The sequence below is a fragment of the Oncorhynchus clarkii genome, chromosome 7, assembly GCF_045791955.1.
Source record: "Oncorhynchus clarkii lewisi isolate Uvic-CL-2024 chromosome 7, UVic_Ocla_1.0, whole genome shotgun sequence".
Classification (NCBI taxonomy): domain Eukaryota; kingdom Metazoa; phylum Chordata; class Actinopteri; order Salmoniformes; family Salmonidae; genus Oncorhynchus; species Oncorhynchus clarkii.
Window position 1 is genome coordinate 69,925,955 of NC_092153.1, and position 24,495 is coordinate 69,950,449.

The following is a 24,495-nucleotide window of genomic DNA, read 5'->3' on the forward strand; positions in this document are numbered from 1 at the left end:
CCATTTATCCAGCAGATGGCGCCATAATATACTTTCTCGTGGTGTGCATTTATAGGCAAATTACATAAATGCTCTAATTACTATGCTATTATCATTGAGTCGATTATTTCGTGTTGCTGAGTACAACACAAACTTAAATAAAATAGGAGTTTTGGGCCCTGTCTGAAAGCAGTTTTGGGCTGCTTTTAAACCGTTTTGGGGAATAAGAGTGGTCCTCCGGAACTATGTTCTGGCGTGTTGTTTTTCCATGCGTGCAGGGAACATTGTTACTGTTACCCTTGAAGAAACTGTGAGGGGGGAATCAAAAAATAGCTAGCTACACTGTTTATAAAAAAAAAGATTAATCATTAACATATCGTCACTATTTCCTAAGGGAATGCAAAATGTAAGTACATAGTTTGGCACGTTTTTGTTTCGAATTTAACTTGTTTTTCAGTAACATAGGGGGCTTTCTAGATTAGCCATCCCCTGGACAATAGACGTTGGCTGAAAACAGCGATTTGTATGCTAACATGATGCTAGCTCGCTAACAACAAGCTAGCTGCTCAATCACGCACGAACTAGCTGCTATCTGGCTGTATTTAGTACGACTTGTTTGTTCATATTCATAGAAATCGTTCAGATTTAGCTAGCTAACTAATTGTGGCAAAACAAAAGATAGTAGATAATCTGGTTATAGCTATCGCTGTAGCTAGTTTACCCAGCCTTAGAATAATACTGTCTTTTGAATGGGCACGGTAGCTAGTGCTAACGTTAGCTAGCTAACTAGCTATTTCTTAGCAGTGTTCCAACCCAGATTAGCGTTCAAAAACCCAGTATCTGATTTGCTTGCTAATATTCGTAGATTCTACATTTTTTATAATGTTGATGTTCGCTAGCTAATAACATATTAAACGTTAGGAGGGTGGGTACAGAAAACAAGTAAGCCAGGTATCGGCTACCTATTTATGGCTGTTCGTCATAGCTACTTACAGAAGCTAGAGTTGGATATAATATTTTGCATTTATTAAGCATGTTTATGTAACACACTGCACTATGGCTCAGTAGTAGTGTGTGGGAGAGGAAGTTATGTTTTCTTAAATCTAAATTCAAAAAACACACAATTATTGCCTTGGGATCATAGTTTGATATGCAGGAGGAGAGGTATTATTACATGCTGCTCAGTGTAGTGGCCATACAGTTAATATTTTGTAAGCAGCTGTGCAGGAATGTATAAATATTTTATGCTGGACATGCATGTATTATTGAAAACCTTATAATGTATCGGCTGACTCTATCTGGGTTCACCATGGATACAGATCACAAAGAAACTGAATGTTGAGATTTTTGAGTTTGAGAGGCAGGCGGCGATCTGTGATTCTGACTGTGTTCAATGCTGCAGCTTTCTTCCTCTGTCAGATTTGACACTACATTTAGTTTTTTTACACAAGGTTTTCACCTCTAGTGTTCTCTCAATCAGCTCTGGGCCCCTATCCACAAAGCTGGTCTATGATCAGTTTAGCCTTTTATATAATAATTTATGAACAGTGGGAACCTGATCCTAGATCAGCACTCCTACTGTGAGTCGCTTTATGAATACAGTCCCTGTTAGCCTACATAGAAAACCTGAATAACACAGCTAGTGAGAGATATAGGCAATTCCACCCTAACATAATTACGATTTGACTCATTTGTCACTTTAAAATGCATGCCAAACAAAAGCCATTGATTTTAAGTTTAAGTTTTAAGTTTAACAAATCATACAACTTCTCTACTGTGTTGTCCAAACTTGTGAAACATAGACGTCTATGATGGGTTCAGATTCGGTCTGGTCAGGGCTGACACCAGATTTCAACTACTTTTCAGGATGCTTGTTACAGTAAATGGAATGAGGGTAGGTGACATTAACTGGTGAGTGAGAGGGAGGGTTGTCCAGACTGTTTTCACAGTCTTGCTTTGAGCACCAGATGACAGAAATAGAAGAAGAAAAAAACATATGAGCTGTACATAACAGTATGTCAGTGGGAGGACAGTGGCAAACTGTGGTTTGTGACTACTATGATTATTGTAGCTAATTCAATGGCGAAATTCTGTTACTGATTTTTTGGGGGAAAATTAGAGTTTTAATCACTTAATAATTCCTAAACAAAATTGATGTCAGGTCCCCTGAGTGGCGCAGCGGTCTAAGGCACTGCATCTCAGTGCTAGAGGCGTCAGTCACTACAGACCCTGGTTCGATCCCGAGCTGTATCACAACCGGCCGTGATCGGGAGTCCCATAGGGCGGCGCACAGTTGGCCCAGCTTCGTCCGGATTAGGGGAGGGTTTGGCTGGGGTAGGCCATCATTTTAAAATTAGAATTTGTTTTTAATTGACTTGCCTAGTTGAATTAATAAATAAAAAAATCTGCAAAACACTACAATTAACTTCTGTTACTTCTGTGAACTTTCATTATCCTCCACGAGGGAGAGAAATTAGAACATTTCTGAGACATGGGTTTTTGGTAACAAAATTACAAGGCACAAAGCAATGTTTCTTAAACTTACTGAAGGCAAATAATATATCCCCAACTAAATACAAGTGTTGATTTTAGTTGACGGGTCTTTACTTCAACATTGTGTTTCTAATATCTTAAATAAAATACATATTTAAGTAAAGTGTCATCTCTGCATTATACAAGCCTCCTTTTATGGTTTCTAGAAATGTTTGCAAATGTATTGAAAATGAAATACAGAAATATCTCAGTTTATATGACTATTCACACCCTTGAGTCAATACATGTTAGAATCACCTTTGGCAGCGATTACAACTGCACACCTGGATTGTACAACATTTACACATTGCTCTTTTTAAAATTCTTAAATCTGGTTGTTGCTCATTTCTAGACAGACATTTTCATGTCTTGCCATTCATTTCAAGCAGATTTAAGTCAACTGTAACTAGGCCACTCAGGAACATTTGGTGTCGTCTTGGTAAGCAACTCCAGTGTATATTTAGCCTTGTGTTTTAGGTTATTGCCCTGCTGAAAGGTACATTTGTCTGTTGGAAAGCAGACTGATCAAAGTTTTCCTCAAGGATGTTGCCTGTGCTTAGCTCTATTCCATTTATTTTTATCCAAAGAAAAAACCTCCCTTGTCCTTGCTGATGACAAGCATACCCATAACATGATGCAGCCACCACCAGACTTTAAAATATGTGGAGTGGTTACTCCTTGATGTGTTGTGTTCGATTTGCCTCCCAAGCATAACGCTTTGTATTCAGGACATAAAGTTAATTTCTATGCCACATTTTTTGCTGTTTTTTTTATTTATTGCAAACAGGATGCATGTTTTGAAATATTTTTATTCCATACAAGCTTTCTTTTCACTCTGTCATTTAGGTTAGTATTGTTGAGTAACTACAATGTTGTTGATCAATCCTCAGTTTTCTCCTATCACAGCCATTAAACTCTAACTGTTTTAATAAAGTCACCATTGGCCTCAGTGAAATCCAAGAGCGGTTTCCAGGGTCTGTATGAGTTAGGAAGGACGCCTGTATCTTTGTACTGACTGGGTGTATTGCTACACTATCCAAAGTGTAATTAATTGACCTCACCATGCTCAAAGGGATATTCATTGTCTGCTTTTATTTTATTTTTACCCATCTACCAATAGGTGCCCTTCTTTGCGAGGCATTGGAAAACCTCCCTGTTTTTTTGGTTGAACCTGTGTTAGAAATTCACTGCTTGACTGAGGGACCTTACAATTATTTGTATGTGTGGGGTACAGAGATCAGGTAGTCATTCAAAAATCATGTTAAACACTATTATGGCACACAGAGTGAGTCCATGCAACTTATGTGACTTGTTAATCACCTTTTTACTACTGAACTTATTTAGGCTTATCATGACGCTGGGTTTGAATACTTATTGCAGTGTTTCCCAAACTCTGTTCACGGGACTCCATGGGGTGCACGTTTTGTTTTTTGCCCGAGCACTACACAGACAATTCAAATAATCAAATCTTAAAGTTTAGTTGATTATTTTAATCAGCTGTGTAGTACTGGGGGCAAAACCAAAACGCGCACCCTTTGGGTTCCCGAGGACTGAGTTTGGAAACACTAACTTATTGACTCAAGACATTTCAGCTTTTCCTTTTGAATTAATTTGTAAAAATGTTGAAAAACATAATTCCACTTTCACGTTATGGGGTATTGTGTGTAGGTCAGTGACACAAAATCTAAATGTAATCCATTTTAAATTCAGGTTGTAACATAACAAAATGTGGAAAAATTCAGGAGGTGTGAATTCTTTCTGAAGGCACTGTAGTTTGCCCGTCAACTCTTATGACCAAGTATGAGCCTTGCCAAGTTTGCTACTCCACACATTTATAAGAGACATGACATAAAATATCTCATTTCTAGCTTTGCAGCACACTCTGCATCTTTCATTAATAGGAGAACGGTAGACTTGAAGTGCGTGAGAGAATGTCTGTCTTGCGTGTGTGGGCGGGATCTGTGACACTCGGACCTGACACAGTCGTTTCATAACCATCTGAAGGAACCGTTTCGGACCTGCCCTGAGACTCTATGTAGGCTTTTGTATGTGAGTGAGGTGAGAGGAAAGGGGCAGAGAGACCATGCTCTCTGTGTCTATTGGGTTAGCCTGTTCAAGGGAAGGCACAGCCTGAGTGGCAATGGCCAGTTATGTAACTTAGGTCTTATGTAATTGGCCAGCTCGCTCACGCTCTCTCTGTCTCTCGCTCACACACATAAATACACACACACACACACAAGCTCCTTTTACTCTTTTTTTCTCTGACTCTTTGAGAATGCAGGCTTTAGAAGAGGCAGAGTAAAGTGATGACGGTTTATCATCTACTGTATTGTTCTATTGCAAGCACTTCTCTGTCTTAGTGATGAATGAAACCATGTGATTGATAACCATCTACTTGCTGATGTGATTTATGTTATCATGCTTTTGTTGTCTTTCCACATTTTCGTTCTATTTTCCAACCCCCAACAAGACAGCCCACTTCACAACAATAAACTCCGCACATTTTGCCAAGCTTAAAGAGAGTTCGCCAAAATTACGTATATGTTTCCTTACCCTGAATTGGCCTAGGTCACCTACCCCTTTAAATGGGGTCTCTGCTTTGTTGTTTGACATAATGGCTAAAGGGGTGTGTACTCTATTTGATTGCAGGTACCCCAAGTGAGGATGTGTAGGTAATGCTCTGTGGGACGCCATGTCTGAAGAATCGATCTCAGGAAGTGACCTGGACCCCAGCGTTAACAGTGAAGAGGAGGATCTGGAAGAGGAGGAGATTGATGATGAGGGTGACAACGATGGGGATGATGAAGATGATGCAGTCGGTGAGTGGCGGGGGGGAAGGTGTCAACTCCGTAGATTTGCCTCTAGTTTACTACTCACAATTAATACCACAATTAATACATTCTAAAAGTCATTCTAATTCACTTTAAATACTATATCTGTTAAAGGTAGAGTAGGTGATACATAAAGTAAACAGCACTTGTCCACTGTTGTGCTGCAGCTAACACGTTGCAGCAGAGCGAACCGTACCCATCCACATTGGCAGATACTCTGTGCGAGTATCGTCATATCGCGGAGTCTGTTTTAAAATGGTTGTACAGCAGTCTGACGCAAAACATCTTTATTTCAAATGTGAACTTATGTAGTCAACCAATCAATTACACAGAGAACGTGTCCCCAATGGCACCCCATTCCCTACTTTTGACCAGGCCTATGGTACCTGGTCAAAAGTAGTGCACTACAGAGGGAATAGAGTGCCATTTGGGACACACAACAGTCAGATAGTGAGCCAGGCACTTGGAGAGAGTCTTCAGAGCCACCGTGTCCCACATTGTTACAGACGGACTAGTGTCAGCAACATGTTAGAACAGACAGAACCACAGGCAGAAGAATGCAGGTTCTGATGAATGCTGCTGGAATGAAACTTCCATCCTGGAGCTGCCTGCATCTGCTCTGAGCAACGCCTCCAAACTATGTGTTCAATGCCAAGAATGTGAGAGGCTTCCAGGGGTAAGGAACACCAGGCAAGGCCCCACTAACTCTCACAGCCTGGCTGCCTAGAAGGATGGGAGACTAATGAAGACACTGGATGCATCCCAAATGGCACCCTATTCTCTTTCTAGTGCTGTACCTTTGACCAGGGCCCTAAGGGCTCTTGTAAAAAGTAGTGCACTATTAAGGAAATAGGGTTCCATTTGGGACGCAAACACTGTATGTAACATGTCTTACTGGGGTCATACAGTAATAGCAATGAATGAACCATAGAGAAAATGATTATTTGGCTCATTAAAGAATACAAGAGTTAGGATTTAAGGACGATTTCCAAGACACATCATTAAGCCTGATCCTGGACTTAGAATGTTGTTCAATTGAGATTCTCCATTGAAAGTACCCCAGAAACTGATCAACCAATGCTTCTGTAAGGGAAAGGGGGATATCTAGTCAGTTGTACAAATAGTGTCCAAGGGGGATTGGAGAAAGTTCCCAACAAACAATGCTTTCCCAAAAGGGTTTGTCTATTTCTCTAACCCTATTGGCCAGTTTCCCAGACACTGATTTAATAATTAGTTGACTGATTGATGTCATTCTCTGCTCCTCTGTCCCACAGAGCGGCCAGAGAGTGGCCATGGCAGTACAGAGATGGAGACCCAGGGAGGGAGGGACTCCCCCTCAGCTACCTCACCCTCGGAAGAGCCTACCTCTGGGCCCCCGTCTCAGCCTGCCTCCAGGCCTTCCTCCCAGCCCAACTCGAGACCTGCGTCTCGCTCCAAGCCCCCGTCTGGCGATGGCTCCCAGCCCCCATCCCGTCCTGAGAGCCCCAGTCAGGACAACTCCTCTGTGGACAAAAAGCCCGCCTCCAGGCCTTCCTCTCAGCCCAACTCGAGACCTGCGTCTCGCTCCCAGCCCCCGTCCCGTCCTGAGAGCCCCAGCCAGGACATCCCCCCTGCGGGCAAAAAGAAAAAACCAAGGGCCTCCAAGGCTTCAAAGTCCCGGGCCCCTTCGTCTGGTCCTGAGAGCCCCAGCCAGGACAAGACCTCTGTGGGCAAAAAGAAGAAACCAGGGGCCTCCAAGGCTTCAAAGTCCCAAGCCCCTTCGTCTGGTCCTGAGAGCCCCAGCCAGAACAAGCCCTCTGTGGGCAAAAAGAAGAAACCGAGGGTCTCCAAGTCTAAGGACCCTAAGCCTGCTAAGACCTCTAAACCAGCACACATGAGGAAGAACATCAGGTATTTGTTTGATAGGGCGGTGCCAATGTATAATGCACCCTCTTCTAACCTATCCCCCTCTTTTCCTCTGAACCTTCCTCCTTTCCTCTGACCCGTCCTCCTTTCCTCTGACCCTTCCTCCTTTCCTCTGGCCCTTCCTCCTTTCCTCTGACCCGTCCTCCTTTCCTCTGACCCGTCCTCCTTTCCTCTGACCCGTCCTCCTTTCCTCTGACCCGTCCTCCTTTCCTCTGACCCGTCCTCCTTTCCTCTGACCCGTCCTCCTTTCCTCTGACCCGTCCTCCTTTCCTCTGACCCGTCCTCCTTTCCTCTGACCCGTCCTCCTTTCCTCTGGCCCTTCCTCCTTTCCTCTGACCCGTCCTCCTTTCCTCTGACCCGTCCTCCTTTCCTCTGACCCGTCCTCCTCTCTTCTGACCCGTCCTCCTCTCTTCTGACCCTCTCCCCTGTCCTCCTCTGACCCACCCCCCTCCGTCCTCCTCTCTTCTGACCCGCCCCCCGTCCTCCTCTCTTCTGACCCGCCCCCCTCCGTCCTCCTCTCTTCTGACCCGCCCCCCTCCGTCCTCCTCTCTTCTGACCCGCCCCCCGTCCTCCTCTCTTCTGACCCGCCTCCCTCCGTCCTCCTCTCTTCTGACCCGCCCCCCTCTGTCCTCCTTTCTTCTGACCCGCCCCCCTCCGTCCTCCTCTCTTCTGACCCGCCCCCCTCCGTCCTCTCTTCTGACCCGCCCCCCTCCGTCCTCCTCTCTTCTGACCCGCCCCCCTCCGTCCTCCTCTCTTCTGACCCTCTCCCCTGTCCTCCTCTGACCCGCCCCCCCCCCCCCCCCCCCGTCCTCCTTTCTTTTGACCCGCCCCCCTCCGTCCTCCTCTCTTCTGACCCTCTCCCCTGTCCTCCTCTGACCCGCCCCCCTCCGTCCTCCTCTCTTTTGACCCGCTCCCCCGTCCTCTGACCCTCCCCCCTCCGTCCTCCTCTCTTCTGACCCGCTCCCCCTTCCTCCCGCCCCCCTCCGTCCTCTTCTGACCCACCCACATACGTCCTCCTCTCTTCTAACCCGCCCCCCTCCGTCCTCCTCTCTTTTGACCCGCCCCCCTCCGTCCTCCTCCCTTCTGACCCGCCGTCCTCCTCTCTTCTGACCCGCTCCCCCGTCCTCCTCTGACCCGCCCCCCCCTCCGTCCTCCTCTCTTTTGACCCGCCCCCCCTCCGTCCTCCTCTCTTTTGACCCTCCGTCCTCCTCCCTTCTGACCCGCTCCCCTCCGTCCTCCTCTCTTCTGACCCGCTATCCTGTCCTCTTTTGACCCGCCCCCCTCCGTCCTCTTTTGACCCGCCCCCCTCCGTCCTCCTCCCTTCTGACCCGCCCCCCCTCCGTCCTCCTCTCTTCTGACCCGCCCCCCCCGTCCTCCTCTCTTCTGACCCTCCGCCCTCCACTCTTCTGACCCGCCCCCCTCCGTCCTCCTCTCTTCTGACCCGCCCCCCTCCGTCCTCTTCTGACCCACCCCCCTCCGTCCTCCTGTCTTCTGACCCGCCCCCCTCCGTCCTCCTCTCTTCTGACCCGCTCCCCCGTCCTCCTCTGACCCGCCCCCCTCCGTCCTCTTCTGACCCGCCCCCCTCCGTCCTCCTGTCTTCTGACCCGCCCCCCTCCGTCCTCCTCTGCTCTGACCCGCCCCTCTCCGTCCTCTTCTGACCCACCCCCCTCCGTCCTCATCTACTTTAACCAGTCTTCTGTGCTCTCGTCTAACAAGTCCTCCTCTCCTCTAACCCGTCCTCCTCTCCTCCGAACAGGAAGCTGCTAAAGGAGCACCAGATGGAAGCAGTAACCAAGGCAGCCCAGCAGGAGGAGTTAGAGAGGCTGAGGCGTCTGGAGCAGCAGAGGAAGGACTATACAGCACCACCTGTCACAGATTGTCCTCCCCCAGGTGAGAGTTCTACCCCAAACCACCCTCTGGACAAAGAAAATGCATTTGGGGGGGGGGTCTTCAATGGAGATGCGCTTGCGAGAGAGCTCTGCTTATTTCAGCAGAAGAGTGGGGGAAGGGTGGGGGCCAGTGAATGTGACAGTCAATGTGTGTAGGACTAAGAGAGAAAGTAACCAAACCGAATCGTGCAATTTAGACAAATTTGTTGCGGCCTGTCTTTGCTGTATAAAATCGGTGTAAAGAATCTAGCTAGCTACAGTAGCCAACTAGCTAGCTAAAGTAGCATGGCTAATTAAGGCTATTTTGAGGCGTCCTTGTCTACAACAACTTGATATGAAACGGCCTACTTGTTGGTTGATCATTGTAGCCTACGCCTTCTTATTTAGCCAACTTAATTTGGTTATTTAAATTCCATTTACCATTGATTAGAAATCTCCCACTTCACTTGCTACACATGGAGCCACTGACTGTAGCGCCACTTCTACCGGTGCCTCTTTTTTATGGGGTGCACTCAAACTGTTTTATTAAAATTTAGGTGGGGCAGAGGTATGTGTGGGGTTGTGATTATGAATGTCTAGATAGCTAGCAAGAAGCTGCAATGTGGGGAATTGTAGGTGGCACTTTTCAGCTAGTTTTATCTTGTTCTAGATACCATGTTTTGACTCATGTCACGTCTATGCTAATACGGCAAAAATTCACAAGCTAGCTAACCAACAACTATAACGATATATTTGAGACAACAAGTGCTCATTGTGCAAATGTATTTGGGTTTTCAGTAAACATTGGAGACAAAATGTAGTTGGTATATTGTCAACAATCTTAGCCAACCCCGTCTGTTTTGCCCCATAGTTGTGCATATGTCGGTTTTCTTGCGAAACAACCAACCCACCTATGTCAAATAGATAATTTTAGTACATTTTAGACAAAGCCCCCGCAAAAAATTTAATACTTTTTGATGTACTGTGCTCATCCCTTCTCTTTCGATCTTTCACTTATACCCTGACTACACTGCTCGCGTCACAAAATAAATGTAGGAATCTATGTTATTCAATTATTGCACCCACACTGCTCGCATGGGTGATTGAAAGACAAACTGTTGCCGGTTGTTGTGGTAATACTATGAAAGTTTAGATGCCAGTCACCATATAAGTTAAATTATGAAAAGGCCTGGAAGGAGGAGAGATGACTCGAAACAATTCGGTTTACCGTTTTTTTTATGTGTGGATCAATTGTTGGAGTAGAGGACCTTGTGCATTTCACGTAAAATAACAACCTAATGTTTATATCCCAGGACAAATTGGCTAAAAACGGCAAGCTAGCTAAATAGGACAAATTAAGCTAGTGCAAGCTAAATTGCCATAAATGTTTAATGCTTTTCGACCTGTCCCCAAATTAATATCATTGGTTCAAAGTTTGTTTTGATATTTTAACCTGCGTGTCGTGATCACGTTTGGTGTAGGGGGACAAAATAAATGTGCGCACGATGGCGCACGCGCGCAGCCGGATTGGGTTCCGTGTTACCCGTATCCTGCTCTGCCTGCCTGCCTGCCTGTCTGTGTCTCTCTCTCTTTCTTTCTCTCATTGTTCTCAGTGCATTTCCCTCTCTCCTCCCATAGAATCGGTGTTGAGGCCTGGGGAGGAGGAGTGTCAAGGTCAGGGGTCGTTAGAGGCTGCTTTCCTAGCCAGGCAGGACGTCATCTGCCTGGACAGCAGTGACAGTAGTGAGGAGGAGGAGAAGCAGGAGGATGTCAAGCCACCAGCTATCCCCATTATCAGACTGGCTATCAGACCTGCTGTCAGACCTGCTATCAGAGACGGTAAGACTGTAGGAGGACTGCTCAAACAAAGGGATCAACCACAACTCTCTGGCTGTGTCCCAAATTGAACCCCGAGACTCTATGCACTTGTGGAGATCTGAGACTATTCGATTGGTGTACATAGTCTTTGGGGAAGTTACACCATATTATCTATCAGAAGGTAAGGCGGTGCTATTAACATATTTCTTAGACCTGTCCAATCCTTTCAGATCTCTAGAAGGGCAAAGAACGTTATAGGTAGAACCTTGAAGTTATAACGTTACTTGGTTGGACTAACAGGAATATATATATACACAGTAATTGGTTAGCTGTCAGGTTACGAACGCTTAATGGCATGAACTATGAATATCAATTTTCCTGCTCGGAACTAATGATGTCTGCTGTCTTCCAGGACCACAGTGGAAGTAAGTGTGTTATTTTGATGTTTTTAACTGTGTCGTTGTTTACCCGAATAATAAATACATCTAATCGATCAAATTCCTCCCAGACGTGATCGAGCTGAGCTCTGGGGACGACGACGCCCTGCAGATCAGCAGTGAGTCGGCCAATGAGGACGAGGACGAAGGTGTGGGGGGCACGGCGGAGAGCAGCGGCGCGCATATCAACGACTCGCTCAACCAACCAGATGCCCAGGGGAGGGTCCTAGTTAATATCAACCACCCCGCAGAGGAAGAAGACCTGTTCCTCGCCCCACAGCTGGCCCGGGCCGTCAAACCTCACCAGGTACGTTAACTAATGCACGCGCGCACACGCATACACACACACACTGCAGCACCCTGCAGAGGAAGAAGACCTGTTCCTCGCCCCACAACTGGCCCAGGCCGTCAAACTTCACCAGTTACTTTAACTAATGCACACACACACACACACAAACTGCAGAGGAGGAAGAACTGTTCCTCGTTCCACAGCTGGCCCGGGCCATCAAACCTCACCAGTTACGTTAACTAGCTCACGCACACACACGAACACACAAGCGCACCCACACACAGACTAGAGCACCCCACAGAGGAGAAAGACCTGTATCTCACCCCACAACTGGCCCGGGCCATCAAACCTCACCAGGTACACTAACTCACTAACACTGCATGCGTTATTTAATTGAGTTAATTCTCTCTTCCTCCATCCCTCATCTCCTTCTCACTCCTTCCCCCCACTTACCTCCCCCTCTCTCGCTCCATCTCTTTCCTCCCCCTTATTTCCTACCTCTCTCCCTCCCTCCCCAGGTTGGTGGGATCCGGTTCCTCTATGATAACCTGGTGGAGTCTCTGGAGCGCTATAAGGGCAGCAGCGGGTTTGGCTGTATCCTGGCCCACAGCATGGGTCTGGGCAAGACCCTGCAGGTCATCTCCTTTATAGACATCCTGCTCAGACACACCGGGGCCCACACCGTACTGGCCATCGTCCCTGTGAGTAGACTGTTAAGGAGATGATGAGTGTGTCTCGCTCTCTTCCCTTGCTTTCTGTCTCTATTCTCCCATTGCTCTCTGTTCATCTCCCCTGTGTGTCTCTGTGTGTGTGTGTCTGTCTGTGAGCACAGCTGTGTCTTTATCTCTCTCTTTCTCCCCAGGTGAACACCCTTCAGAACTGGCTGGCGGAGTTTAACCTATGGCTTCCCACCCAAGAGGCCCTTCCCCCTGATAGTGACCCTGCCATCGTCACAGGACGCACCTTCAGAGTCCACATCCTCAATGACGAGCACAAGTATGTGACATTTTATATAGTAAAGCTGACTAACACACTGCACTGTGTCAATTGTATACTGCCGTGTGTGTGTGTTCTGCCGTGTGTGTGTGTGTTCTGCCGTGTGTGTGTGTGTGCTCTGCCGTGTGTGTGTGTGTGTGTTCTGCCGTGTGTGTGTGTTCTGCCGTGTGTGTGTGTGTTCTGCCGTGTGTGTGTGTGTTCTGCCGCGTGTGTGTGTGTGTTCTGCTGTGTGTGTGTGTTCTGCCGTGTGTGTGTGTGTGTGTGTGTGATCTGCCGCGTGTGTGTGATCTGCCGCGTGTGTGTTCTGGCTCGTGTGCGTTCTGCCGTGTGTTCTGCCGTGTGTGTGTGTGTGTGTGTGATCTGCTGTGTGTGTGTGTGTGATCTGCCGCATGTGTGTGTGTGTGATCTGCCGCATGTGTGTGTGTGTGATCTGCCGCGTGTGTGTGATCTGCCGCATGTGTGTGTGTGATCTGCCGCATGTGTGTGTGTGTGATCTGCCGCATGTGTGTGTGTGTGTGATCTGCCGCATGTGTGTGTGTGTGTGATCTGCCGCATGTGTGCGTGTGTGTGTTCTGCCGCGTGCGTGTGTGTGTTCTGCCGTGTGTTCTGCCGCGTGTGTGTTGCCGTGTGTGTGTGTACGCGTGTGTGTGTTGCCGTGTGTGCTGCCGCCGTTTGTGTACTGCCGTGTGTAAGGTATAGCCATGAGGTACTAAATGACAGCCCTGACGTGTGTACGGTATAGCCATGAGGTACTTAATGACAGCCCTGACGTGTGTACGGTATAGCCATGAGGTACTTAATGACAGCCCTGACGTGTGCCTGTGTGCGAGAGCATGTGTACGTAACACTGCTTACGTATGATTGTGTGTGCCCTACAGAACCACGGTGGCTCGGGCTAAGGTAGTGGAGGACTGGTCCAGGGATGGAGGTGTCCTCCTGATGGGGTATGAGATGTACCGCCTGCTGTCCCTGAAGAAGAGCTTTGTGACAGGCAGGAAGAGGAAGTCCAAGAAGCCCCAGGGACCCGTCATCATCGACCTGGACGAAGAGGAGAGGCAGCAGGAGCTCATGAAAGGTAAGGGGTCAGTGGTTAGAGGTCGCTGCAGGGCCCACTATAGGTGTTCTGGGGCCGGAGTAGTAGTAGTTTCAAATTAGGAGTGCTGATCTAGGATCAGGTCCCACATGTCCAGCTAATATTATTTATTGTGATCCTAAAATGCAAAACTGACTCTGAGAAGCTTTATCAAATCAAATCAAATTTTATTTGTCACATACACATGGTTAGCAGATGTTAATGCGAGTGTAGCGAAATGCTTGTGCTTCTAGTTCCGACAATGCAGTAATAACCAACAAGTAATCTAGCTAACAATTCCAAAACTACTACCTTATACACACAAGTGTAAGGGGATAAAGAATATGTACATAAAGATATATGAATGAGTGATGGTACAGAGCGGCATAGGCAAGATACAGTAGATGGTATTGAGTATAGTACAGTATATACATATGAGATGAGTATGTAAACAAAGTGGCATAGTTAAAGTGGCTAGTGATACATGTATTACATAAAGATGCAATAGATGATATAGAGTACAGTATATACGTATACATATGAGATGAATAATGTAGGGTATGTAAACATTATATTAGGTAGCATTGTTTAAAGTGGCTAGTGATATATTTTACATAATTTCCCATCAATTCCCATTATTAAAGTGGCTGGAGTTGAGTCAGTGTGTTGGCAGCAGCCACTCAATGTTAGTGGTGGCTGTTTAACAGTCTGATGGCCTTGAGATAGAAGCTGTTTTTCAGTCTCTCGGTCCCAGCTTTGATGCACCTGTACTGACCTCGCCTTCTGGATGATAGCGGGGTGAACAGGCAGTGGCTCGGGTGGTTGTTGTCCTTGATGATCTTTATGGCCTTCCTGTGACATCGGGTGGTGTAGGTGTCCTGGCGGGCAGGTAGTTTGCCCCCGGTGATGCGTTGTGCAGACCTCACTACCCTCTGGAGAGCCTTACGGTCGTGGGCGGAGCAGTTGCCGTACCAGGCGGTGATACAGCCCGACAGGATGCTCTCGATTGTGCATCTGTAGAAGTTTGTGAGTGCTTTTGGTGACAAACCAAATTTCTTCAGCCTCCTGAGGTTGAAGAGGCGCTGCTGCGCCTTCTTCACGATGCTGTCTGTGTGGGTGGACCAATTCAATTTGTCTGTGATGTGTACGCCGAGGAACTTAAAACTTACTACCCTCTCCACTACTGTTCCATCGATGTGGATAGGGGGGTGTTCCCTCTGCTGTTTCCTGAAGTCCACAATCATCTCCTTAGTTTTGTTGACGTTGAGTGTGAGGTTATTTTCCTGACCCCACACTCCGAGGGCCCTCACCTCCTCCCTGTAGGCCGTCTCGTCGTTGTTGGTAATCAAGCCTACCACTGTTGTGTCGTCCGCAAACTTGATGATTGAGTTGGAGGCGTGCGTGGCCACACAGTCGTGGGTGAACAGGGAGTACAGGAGAGGGCTCAGAACGCACTCTTGTGGGGCCCCAGTGTTGAGGATCAGCGGGGTGGAGATGTTGTTGCCTACCCTCACCACCTGGGGGCGGCCCATCGGGAAGTCCAGTACCCAGTTGCACAGGGCGGGGTCGAGACCCAGGGTCTCGAGCTTGGAGGGCACTATGGTGTTAAATGCCAAGCTGTAGTCGATGAACAGCATTCTCACATAGGTATTCCTCTTGTTCAGATGGGTTAGGGCAGTGTGCAGTGTGGTTGAGATTGCATCGTCTGTGGACCTATTTGGGCGGTAAGCAAATTGGAGTGGGTCTAGGGTGTCAGGTAGGGTGGAGGTGATATGGTCCTTGACTAGTCTCTCAAAGCACTTCATGATGACGGAAGTGAGTGCTACGGGGCGGTAGTCGTTTAGCTCAGTTACCTTAGCTTTCTTGGGAACAGGAACAATGGTGGCCCTCTTGAAGCATGTGGGAACAACAGACTGGCATAGGGATTGATTGAATATGTCCGTAAACACACCAGCCAGCTGGTCTGCGCATGCTCTGAGGGCGCGGCTGGGGATGCCGTCTGGGCCTGCAGCCTTGCGAGGGTTAACACATTTAAATGTTTTCCTCACGTCGGCTGCAGTGAAGGAGAGTCCGCATGTTTTGGTTGCAGGCCGTGTCAGTGGCACTGTATTGTCCTCAAAGCGGGCAAAAAAGTTATTTAGTCTGCCTGGGAGCAAGACATCCTGGTCCGTGACGGGGCTGGTTTTCTTTTTGTAATCCGTGATTGACTGTAGACCCTGCCACATGCCTCTTGTGTCTGAGCCGTTGAATTGAGATTCTACTTGTTCTCTATACTGACGCTTAGCTTGTTTGTATGCCTTGCGGAGGGAATAGCTACACTGTTTGTATTCGGTCATGTTTCCGGTCACCTTGCCCTGATTAAAAGCAGTGGTTCGCGCTTTCAGTTTCACGCGAATGCTGCCATCAATCCACGGTTTCTGGTTTGGGAATGTTTTAATCGTTGCTATGGGAACGACATCTTCAACGCACGTTCTAATGAACTCGCTCACCGAATCAGCGTATTCGTCAATGTTGTTGTTTGATGCAATACGAAACATATCCCAGTCCACGTGATGGAAGCAGTCTTGGAGTGTGGAATCAGATTGGTCGGACCAGCGTTGAACAGACCTCTGCGCTGAACAGACCTCAGCGCGGGAGCTTCTTGTTTTAGTTTCTGTCTGTAGGCAGGGATCAACAAAATGGAGTCGTGGTCAGCTTTTCCGAAAGGAGAGCGGGGCAGGGCCTTATATGCGTCGCGGAAGTTAGAATAGCAATGATCCAAGGTTTTTCCAGCCCTGGTTGCGCAATCGATATGCTGATACAATTTAGGGAGTCTTGTTTTCAGATTAGCCTTGTTAAAATCCCCAGCTACAATGAATGCAGCCACAGGATATATGGATTCCAGTTTGCAAAGAGTCAAATAAAGTTTGTTCAGAGCCATCGATGTGTCTGCTTGTGGGGGAATATATACGGCTGTGATTGAGTATGAGATAATGTATCACCAATATAATGATACAATACTGTAGGCTGACAGCAGTTCACTAGACACTGGGTGAGTAATGCCTTGTAAAAAACGCCATAAATGACCATATTAAAATGTCAAGGCTGATGAATTGCAATGCCATTCTACTACTAATAATAGATCAGAGAACATTATTATTTTATCCATTCATCATCATTTATGTTATTAGTTATGTTATGTTACTCTTTTTTTCTCACACACCTACAAACACACACACACATTCTCCTACCTTGTGTTTTACTCTCTCACTCCTCCTCCTCCTTCTAGGTATGGAGAAGGCCCTTGCCAGGCCCGGTCCAGACGTGGTGATCTGTGATGAGGGCCACCGCATTAAGAACTGCCATGCCAGCACCTCGCAGGCCCTGAAGAACATCCGCTCCAGGCGACGTGTGGTCCTCACAGGATACCCCCTGCAGAACAACCTGATAGAGTACTGGTGCATGGTGGACTTTGTCAGGCCTGATTTCCTGGGCACCAGGCAGGAGTTCAGTAACATGTTCGAGAGGCCCATTCTGAACGGGCAGTGTGTGGACAGCACGCCGCAGGATGCCAGGGTGATGAGATATCGAAGTCACGTCCTCCATAGTCTGCTGGAGGGCTTCGTCCAGAGGTGAGAGCAGAGAAGACTATTTTTTAATTTATTCACCTACCTCTCCTCACCTTTTGCTTTTTATATCGCTCTTTCTGTCTCTCTCTTTCTCGATTTCTCTATCCTCTCTCTGTCAAATATGGTTTCTCATCCTAAATCAACCCCTCACTCACCCCTACTCTCTCCTATAGATCTGTGAAGGATTGGTTAGGTGTATATGCAGTCTGATAATAATCTGTGTCTGTCCCAGGCGAGGCCACGACGTACTGCGGGACCAGCTCCCCTCCAAGGAAGAGCATGTGATCATGGTGCGCCTGTCACCCCTGCAGAGGGCACTTTACACTGAGTTTATGAACCGCTTCAGAGAGGCAGGCAACAGCGGCTGGCTGGGCCTTAACCCACTCAAGGCCTTCTGCGTCTGCTGCAAGGTGAGGCTGAGATTGCTGTACTGGTGCTATGGAATTAGACGGAGACAGACAGGCAGGCAGGCAGGCATACCACAGACCACTCAAACTCAACTCTGGACCTCAAAGTCAGTTCCACTGCATTTTTTCAAATCAAATCAAAGTTTATTTGTCACGTGCGCTGAATACAACAGGTGTCAACCTTAATGCAAATAGTCCGGGTAACCACCACCTGTTCAGGAGTCTTATGGCTTGTGGGTAAAAACTGTTGAGAAGCCTTTTTTTTCCTAGACTTGGCACTCCGGTACCGCTTGCCATGTGGTAGTACAGAGAACAGTCTATGACTGGGGAGGCTGGGGTCTTTGATTTTTAGGGCCTTCCTCTGACACCGCCTGGTGTAGAGGTCCTTGATGGCAGGCAGCTTTGCCCCAGTGATGTACTGGGCCGTACGCACTACCCTCTGAAGTGCCTTGCGGTCGGAGGCCAAGCAATTGCCGTACCAGGCAGTGATGCAACCGGTCAGGATGTTCTCGATGTTGCAGCTGTAGAACCTTTTGAGGATCTCAGGACCCATGCCAAATCTTTTTAGTTTCCTGAGGGGGAATAGGCTTTGTTGTGCCCTCCTCACGACTGTCTTGGTGTGTTTGGACCAATCTAATTTGTTGAGGAATTTGAAGCTCTCAACCTGCTCCAATACAGCCCTGTCGATGAGAATGGGGACGTGCTCGGTGCTCCTTTTCCTGTAGTCCACAATCATCTCCTTAGTCTTGGTTACATTGAGGGATAGGTTGTTATTCTGGCACCACCCAGCCAGGTCTCTGCCCTCCCTATATGCTGTCTCGTCGTTGTCGGTGATCAGGCCTACCACTATTGTGTCGTCAGCAAACTTAATGATGGTGTTTGAGTCGTGCCTGGCCATGCAGTCGTGGGTGAACAGGGAGTACAGGAGGGGACTGAGCACGCACCCCTGGGGTGCTCTAGTGTTGAGGATCAGCATTGCAGATGTGTTGCTACCTACCCTCACCACCTGGGGACGGCCTGTCAGGAAATCCAGGATCCAGTTGCAGAGGGAGGTGTTTAGTCCCAGGATCATTAGCTTGGTGATGAGCTTTGAGGGTACTATGGTGTTGAACGCTGAGCTGTAGTCAATGAACAGCATTCTCACATAGGTGTTCCTTTTGTCCAGGTGGGAAAGGGCAGTGTGGAGTGCAATAGAGATTGCGTCATCTGTGGATCTATTTGGGCGGTATGCAAATTGGAGTGGGTCTAGGGTTTCTGGGATAATGGTGTTGATGTGAGCCATTACCAGCCTTTCAAAGCACTTCATGGCTACGGACGTGAGTACTACGGGTCTGTAGTTATTTAGGCAGGTTGCCTTTGTGTTCTTGGGCACAGGGACTATGGTGGTATGCTTGAAGCATGTTAGTATTACAGACTCAATCAGGTACATGTTGAAAATGTCAGTGAGGACACCTGCCAGTTGGTCAGCACATGCTCGGAGCACATGTCCTGGTAATCCGTCTGGCCCCACAGCCTTGTGTATGTTGACCTGTTTAAAGGTCTTACTCACGTCGTCGGCTACGGAGAGCGTGATCACACAGTCGCCTGGAACAGCTGATTCTCTCATGCATGCCTCAGTGTTGCTTGCCTTGAAGCGAGCATATAAGTGATTTAGCTCGTCTGGGAGGCTCGTGTCACTGGGCAGCTCGCGGCTGTGCTTCCCTTTGTAGTCTGTCATAGTTTGCAAGCCCTGCCACATCCGATGAGCGTCTGAGCCGGTGTAGTATGATTCAATCTTAGCCCTGTATTGACGCTTTGCCTGTTTGATGGTTTGTCGCAGGGCATAGTAGGATTTCCAGGTTAGAGTCCCGCATCTTGAAAGCGGCAGCTTTACTCTTTAGCTCAGTGAGAATGTTGCCTGTAATCCATGGCTTCTGGTTGGGGTATGTGCGTACAGTCACTGTGGGGACGACGTCCTCAATGCATTTATTGATAAAGCCAGTGACTGATGTGGTCTATTCCTCAATGTCATCGGAAGAATCCCGGAACATGTTCCAGTCTGTGATAGCAAAGCAGTCCTATAGTTTAGCATCTGCTTCATCTGACAATTTTTTCATAGACCGAGTCACTGGTGCTTCCTGCTTTAATTGTTGCTTGTAAGCAGGAATCAGGAGGATAGAGTTGTGGTCGGATTTACCAAATGGAGGGCGAGGGAGAGCTTTGTACGCGTCTCTGTGTGTGGAGTACAGGTGATCTAGAATTTTTTTTCCTCTGGTTGCACATTTAACATGCTGATTGAGATTTGGTAGAACTGATTTAAGTCTCCCTGCATTAAAGTCTCCGGCCACTAGGAGCGCCGCCTCTGGGTGAGTGGTTTCCTGTTTGCTTATTTCCTTATACAGCTGACTGAGTGCAGTCTTAGTGCCAGCATCTGTCTGTGGTGGTAAATTAACAGCCACGAAAAGTATAGCTGAGAACTCTCTAGGCAAGTAGTGTGGCCTGCAGTTTATCACAATATACTCAACTTCAGGCGAGCAAAATCTAGAGACTGCCTTTAGATTTCGTGCACCAGCTGTTGTTTACAAATAAGAGACTGATTTAGTGGGTGCAATTAATTATCAGGTAGAACAGAAAACCAGCAGGCTGCGGACCTCATAGGGTAAGAGTTGAATACCTCTGCAATAGACCATAGTGACGATAGGGTAGTGCTGTGGGTTAGTTAGCATAGCCAGGAATTACACCCCGATCTTAACCTGGAATCAGTAACATTATTAAAGTCAGTCCATTGATGTGTGCGTAGATCTGGAACCACCCTGACGTGCTGTACGAGACCCTTCAGAAGGAGAACCTAGCCAACGAGCAGGACCTAGACCTGGATGACATCACGGCGGCCTCCAACCCTCGCTGCCCCGGCGCCAGCCTGAAGGCCAAAGTTTCCGACTCAGCCAACAGCCGGATCAACGTCGCCCTGCCCCCACTCAACCCCATCCAGGAGAGAGCCAATCAAGTCATCACCTACGAATGGGTACGTAACGCCACTCTCTCAACCCACAGGCTGGCATGGGTACGTATCACCACAACACCACTCTCTACCCACAGGCTGGCTGGGAACTTGTTAGATACTTCTCCTATGTTAGCCTGGGTCCTATTCATTAGTAAGAAAACGGGCCGAAACGGGTAGAAACCTATAGCCTCACCTACCTGAGTTTGTCCAATAAGAAATGCTTGTTTTCATGTTCAGTTGCAAAGCATTTTGCTGCTGTGTGCACTAATGAATACAGCCCTGGTTAAACCAGACTGAATGCTGTTCTCATTATTGCATGAATTTCCACTGTAAGGATTCTGAAGTTAAATTGTAAAACCTAGGGATGTAACGATTCGCCAATATGCATCGTTCCCCGGATTAAATGTTTAAGATATGAGCGCATTGGTACACGGGACCCCAAACCGATCCAAATGTAGCATTCATCGGTCAGAAAACCAATTCAAACGTTACGAATCGCCTGTTCATAATTTTTGGGGGCTGCTCAAATAACTTTCTACCTTCAGAAAATACCTAATCTTTTGTGACCACTGCTTCCTCTTCTTAAGGGTCGAAGTAAGCATGCCGTTATGTTGACAGTCATTGATCTACATGTCATTTTGCATGCCAAACAACCCCAGGCAATATTAGTAGCCAAGTCAAACTGCATGCTGTGCGCCCATCTGACACATCTACGTGTCACAGGATAGCATTCAAATGTTTGTAAAATTGCTTGCACAATCTTAGTCTTGATTAGTTGAGTGACAACCGGTGTAATTTGATAGGTTATTTTTATATAATGCGCTTTGAAAATGGTGTTTTACCTGAATAAAAGTAGTTTAAGCTACTGCCGGAGACACAACTCATCTGGCTGTACATGCTGATCAGGGTTTACATTACATTTTATTTCCATTGTTCAGGTTCACTATCAGCAATAATTATGCAAGTTTTACTTGAAGCAATCAGTATATGGTCATTTTTAGATATACAGGGTATACAAGTTGATCATTTCATAACGAGGACAGCAGTCACTTTCGACCCGCACTACACGGTCGAAGCGGCAGAAGAAGAGAATCTCACTAACCATTCGATTATTAGATGGGGGTGGAATCCAAAGTTGTGCTATATATTCATTGGCTATGTCATAGCTAATTTTACAGATAAATGTTGATACATTACTTGCTGAAACACTTTTAATCTGCAAAAATGACATTCATTCATGGGTGATGGTGGGGGGAGACAAAAAGCAAACATTGCCCCCAGTGTGTTGGTAGATGCCAAGTTTCCTTTATGGCTCAGCTCAGGTGCCTACATCCACCATATACACTACCGTTCAAAAGTTTGGGGTCAGTTAGAAATGTCATTGTTTTTAAAAGAAAAAAATAAAATAATTGTCCATTGAAATAACATCAAATTGATCAGAAATACAGTGTTGACATTGTTAATGTTGTAAATGACTATTGTTTTTTTTAATGGAATATCTACATAATGAGCCTCTGTACAAATGTCAGCAACCATCACTCCTGTGTTCCAATGGCACTTTGTGTTAGCTAATCCAAGTTTATAATTTTAAAAGGATAATTGATCATTAATTAGATAACCCTTTTTCAATTATGTTAGCACCTGTTCTGATTAAAGAAGCAATACAATTGGCCTTCTTTAGACTAGTTGAGTATCTGGAGCATCAGCATTTGTGGGTTCAATTACAGGCTCAAAATGGCCAGAAACAAAGGACTTTCTTCTGAAACTCATCAGTCTATTCTTGTTCTGAGAAACTGACGCCTCACAAGTCCTCAACTGGCAGCTTCATTAAATAGTACCCGCAAAACACCAGTCTCAACTTCAACAGTGAAGAGGCGACTCCAGGATGCAAAGTTCCAGTGTCTGTGTTCTTTTGCCCATCTTAATCTTTTATTTTTATTGACCAGTCTGAGATATGGCTTTTTCTTTGCAACTCTGCCGAGAAGGCCAGCATCCCGGAGTTGCCTCTTCACTGTTGACGTTGAGACTGATGTTTTGTGGGTACTATTTATTGATGCTGCCAGTTGAGGACTTGTGAGGCGTCATTTTCTCAAACTAGACACTTTAATGTACTTGTCCTCTTGCTCAGTTGTGCACTGGGGCCTCCCACTCTTTCTATTCTGGTTAGAGCCAGTTTGCGCTGTTCTGTGAAGGGAGCGTTGTACGAGATCTTCAGTTTCTTGACAATTTCTCGCATGGAATAGCCTTCATTTCTCAGAACAAGAATAGACTGACGACTTTCAGAAGAAAGTTATTTGTTTCTAGCCATTTTGAGCCTGTACTCAAACCCACAAATGCTGATGCTCCAGATACTCAACTAGTCTAAAGAAGGCAAGTTTTATTTCTTCTTTAATCAGAACAACAGTTTTCAGCTAAGCTAACATAATTGCAAAAGGGTTTTCTAATGATCAATTAGCTTTTCAAAATGATAAACTTGAAATAGCTAACAAAACGTGCCATTGGAACACAGGAGTGATGGTTGCTGATAGGTGTACAGAGGCCCATTATGTAGATATTCCATAAAAAAATCAATAGTCATTTACAACATTAATAATGTCTACACTGTATTTCTGATCAATTTGATGTTATTTTAATGGACCAAAAATGTGCTTTTCTTTAAAAAAAATACAAAAATAAAAACTTCTAAGTGACCCCAAACTTTTGAACAGTATGGTGGATGTAGGCACCTGAGCTGAGCCACAAGGGAAACTGGGCACCACTACCAGTTGGGGGCAATGTTTGCTTTTTGAATGTGTTTATGAAACAAATGTTAGTGCATCGCATTGAACCTAATCTTTTCAAACAAAAAAGTATCGTTCCTGTATCATATCAGAGCCCATGTATCAAATCATCTTGAAAGGGAAAGATGCACATCTCTAGTAAAACCTAAGATGTCCTCGTTTGTGTGAAAGAATGACCTTCATTCACCCATCTCCTGTCCTGTATCTCTGTCACTCCAGGCCAAGGACATCATGAACAACTACCAGACTGGGGTTCTGGAGAACTCTGCCAAGATGCTGCTGCTCTTCCACCTGATTGACGAGAGTGTGAGCAGAGGAGACAAGATCCTGGTCTTCAGGTTGGACCTCTCTTTATGTTTGACATGGAACACTTCATCCAAGTCATACTTAGACTTTATTGTCCTTAGAGAGACGAAATGTGTGTTTTTGCTTTTCACCTCGAAGTATCCATGTGATACCAACTGACTTGAATGTATTTTTAATGTGTGTGTGTTTGACGTATGTCCATCAGTCAGAGCTTGTCCACCCTGACGGTCATTGAAGGCTTCCTGTCCAGACGGCCGTTGCCAGCAGGCCGAGTCTCCCCTGACAACCAGGGCCAGAACCAGACCTGGGTCCGCAACATCAACTACTACAGTGAGTCATCATCCACACAAACACACACGGCACAACCCTGTTCCCATGGCAACCACTACTACCCAGACCCCTGTCATCATTATTTCCATGGCAACCCTTTGACTCTTCATTTGTGCTAGCTCAGCTGTGATTTGAACCCAGATCCCACTAATGTACTCTGTTGTTCCAGACTATTAGACTAGTTAGCTTGTTTTCACAGCATCCTGTCCTGTGGAATATTTTGGCTTCAATCCGCTAACTGAACAAATCTACTCTCACTTATGGTCTCTAATCTCAATCAGTCTTTCTGTGATTCCTCATATCCTATATAGGGATGCACGATATATCGGTGAACATAACGGAATCGGCCGATAG

At 46.6% G+C, this 24,495-nt stretch overlaps 1 protein-coding gene across 1 annotated transcript in view; it reads left to right on the forward strand.

Moving 5' to 3' along the window:
- The first annotated feature begins 257 nt into the window (after window positions 1–257).
- Window positions 258–24,495, forward strand: part of LOC139413768 (helicase ARIP4-like) — a 33,320-nt gene continuing 9,082 nt past the window's right edge. Inside the window, exons 1-14 of the mRNA XM_071161501.1 lie at window positions 258–385; window positions 5,161–5,330; window positions 6,617–7,232; window positions 9,004–9,137; window positions 10,754–10,954; window positions 11,442–11,677; window positions 12,178–12,360; window positions 12,522–12,655; window positions 13,534–13,730; window positions 16,996–17,338; window positions 17,568–17,745; window positions 20,522–20,746; window positions 23,725–23,843; window positions 24,017–24,141. Coding sequence (XP_071017602.1) covers window positions 5,204–5,330; window positions 6,617–7,232; window positions 9,004–9,137; window positions 10,754–10,954; window positions 11,442–11,677; window positions 12,178–12,360; window positions 12,522–12,655; window positions 13,534–13,730; window positions 16,996–17,338; window positions 17,568–17,745; window positions 20,522–20,746; window positions 23,725–23,843; window positions 24,017–24,141 — 2,818 coding nt within the window. The 5' untranslated portion in view covers window positions 258–385; window positions 5,161–5,203. The remainder of the gene's footprint in view (window positions 386–5,160; window positions 5,331–6,616; window positions 7,233–9,003; window positions 9,138–10,753; window positions 10,955–11,441; window positions 11,678–12,177; window positions 12,361–12,521; window positions 12,656–13,533; window positions 13,731–16,995; window positions 17,339–17,567; window positions 17,746–20,521; window positions 20,747–23,724; window positions 23,844–24,016; window positions 24,142–24,495) is intronic.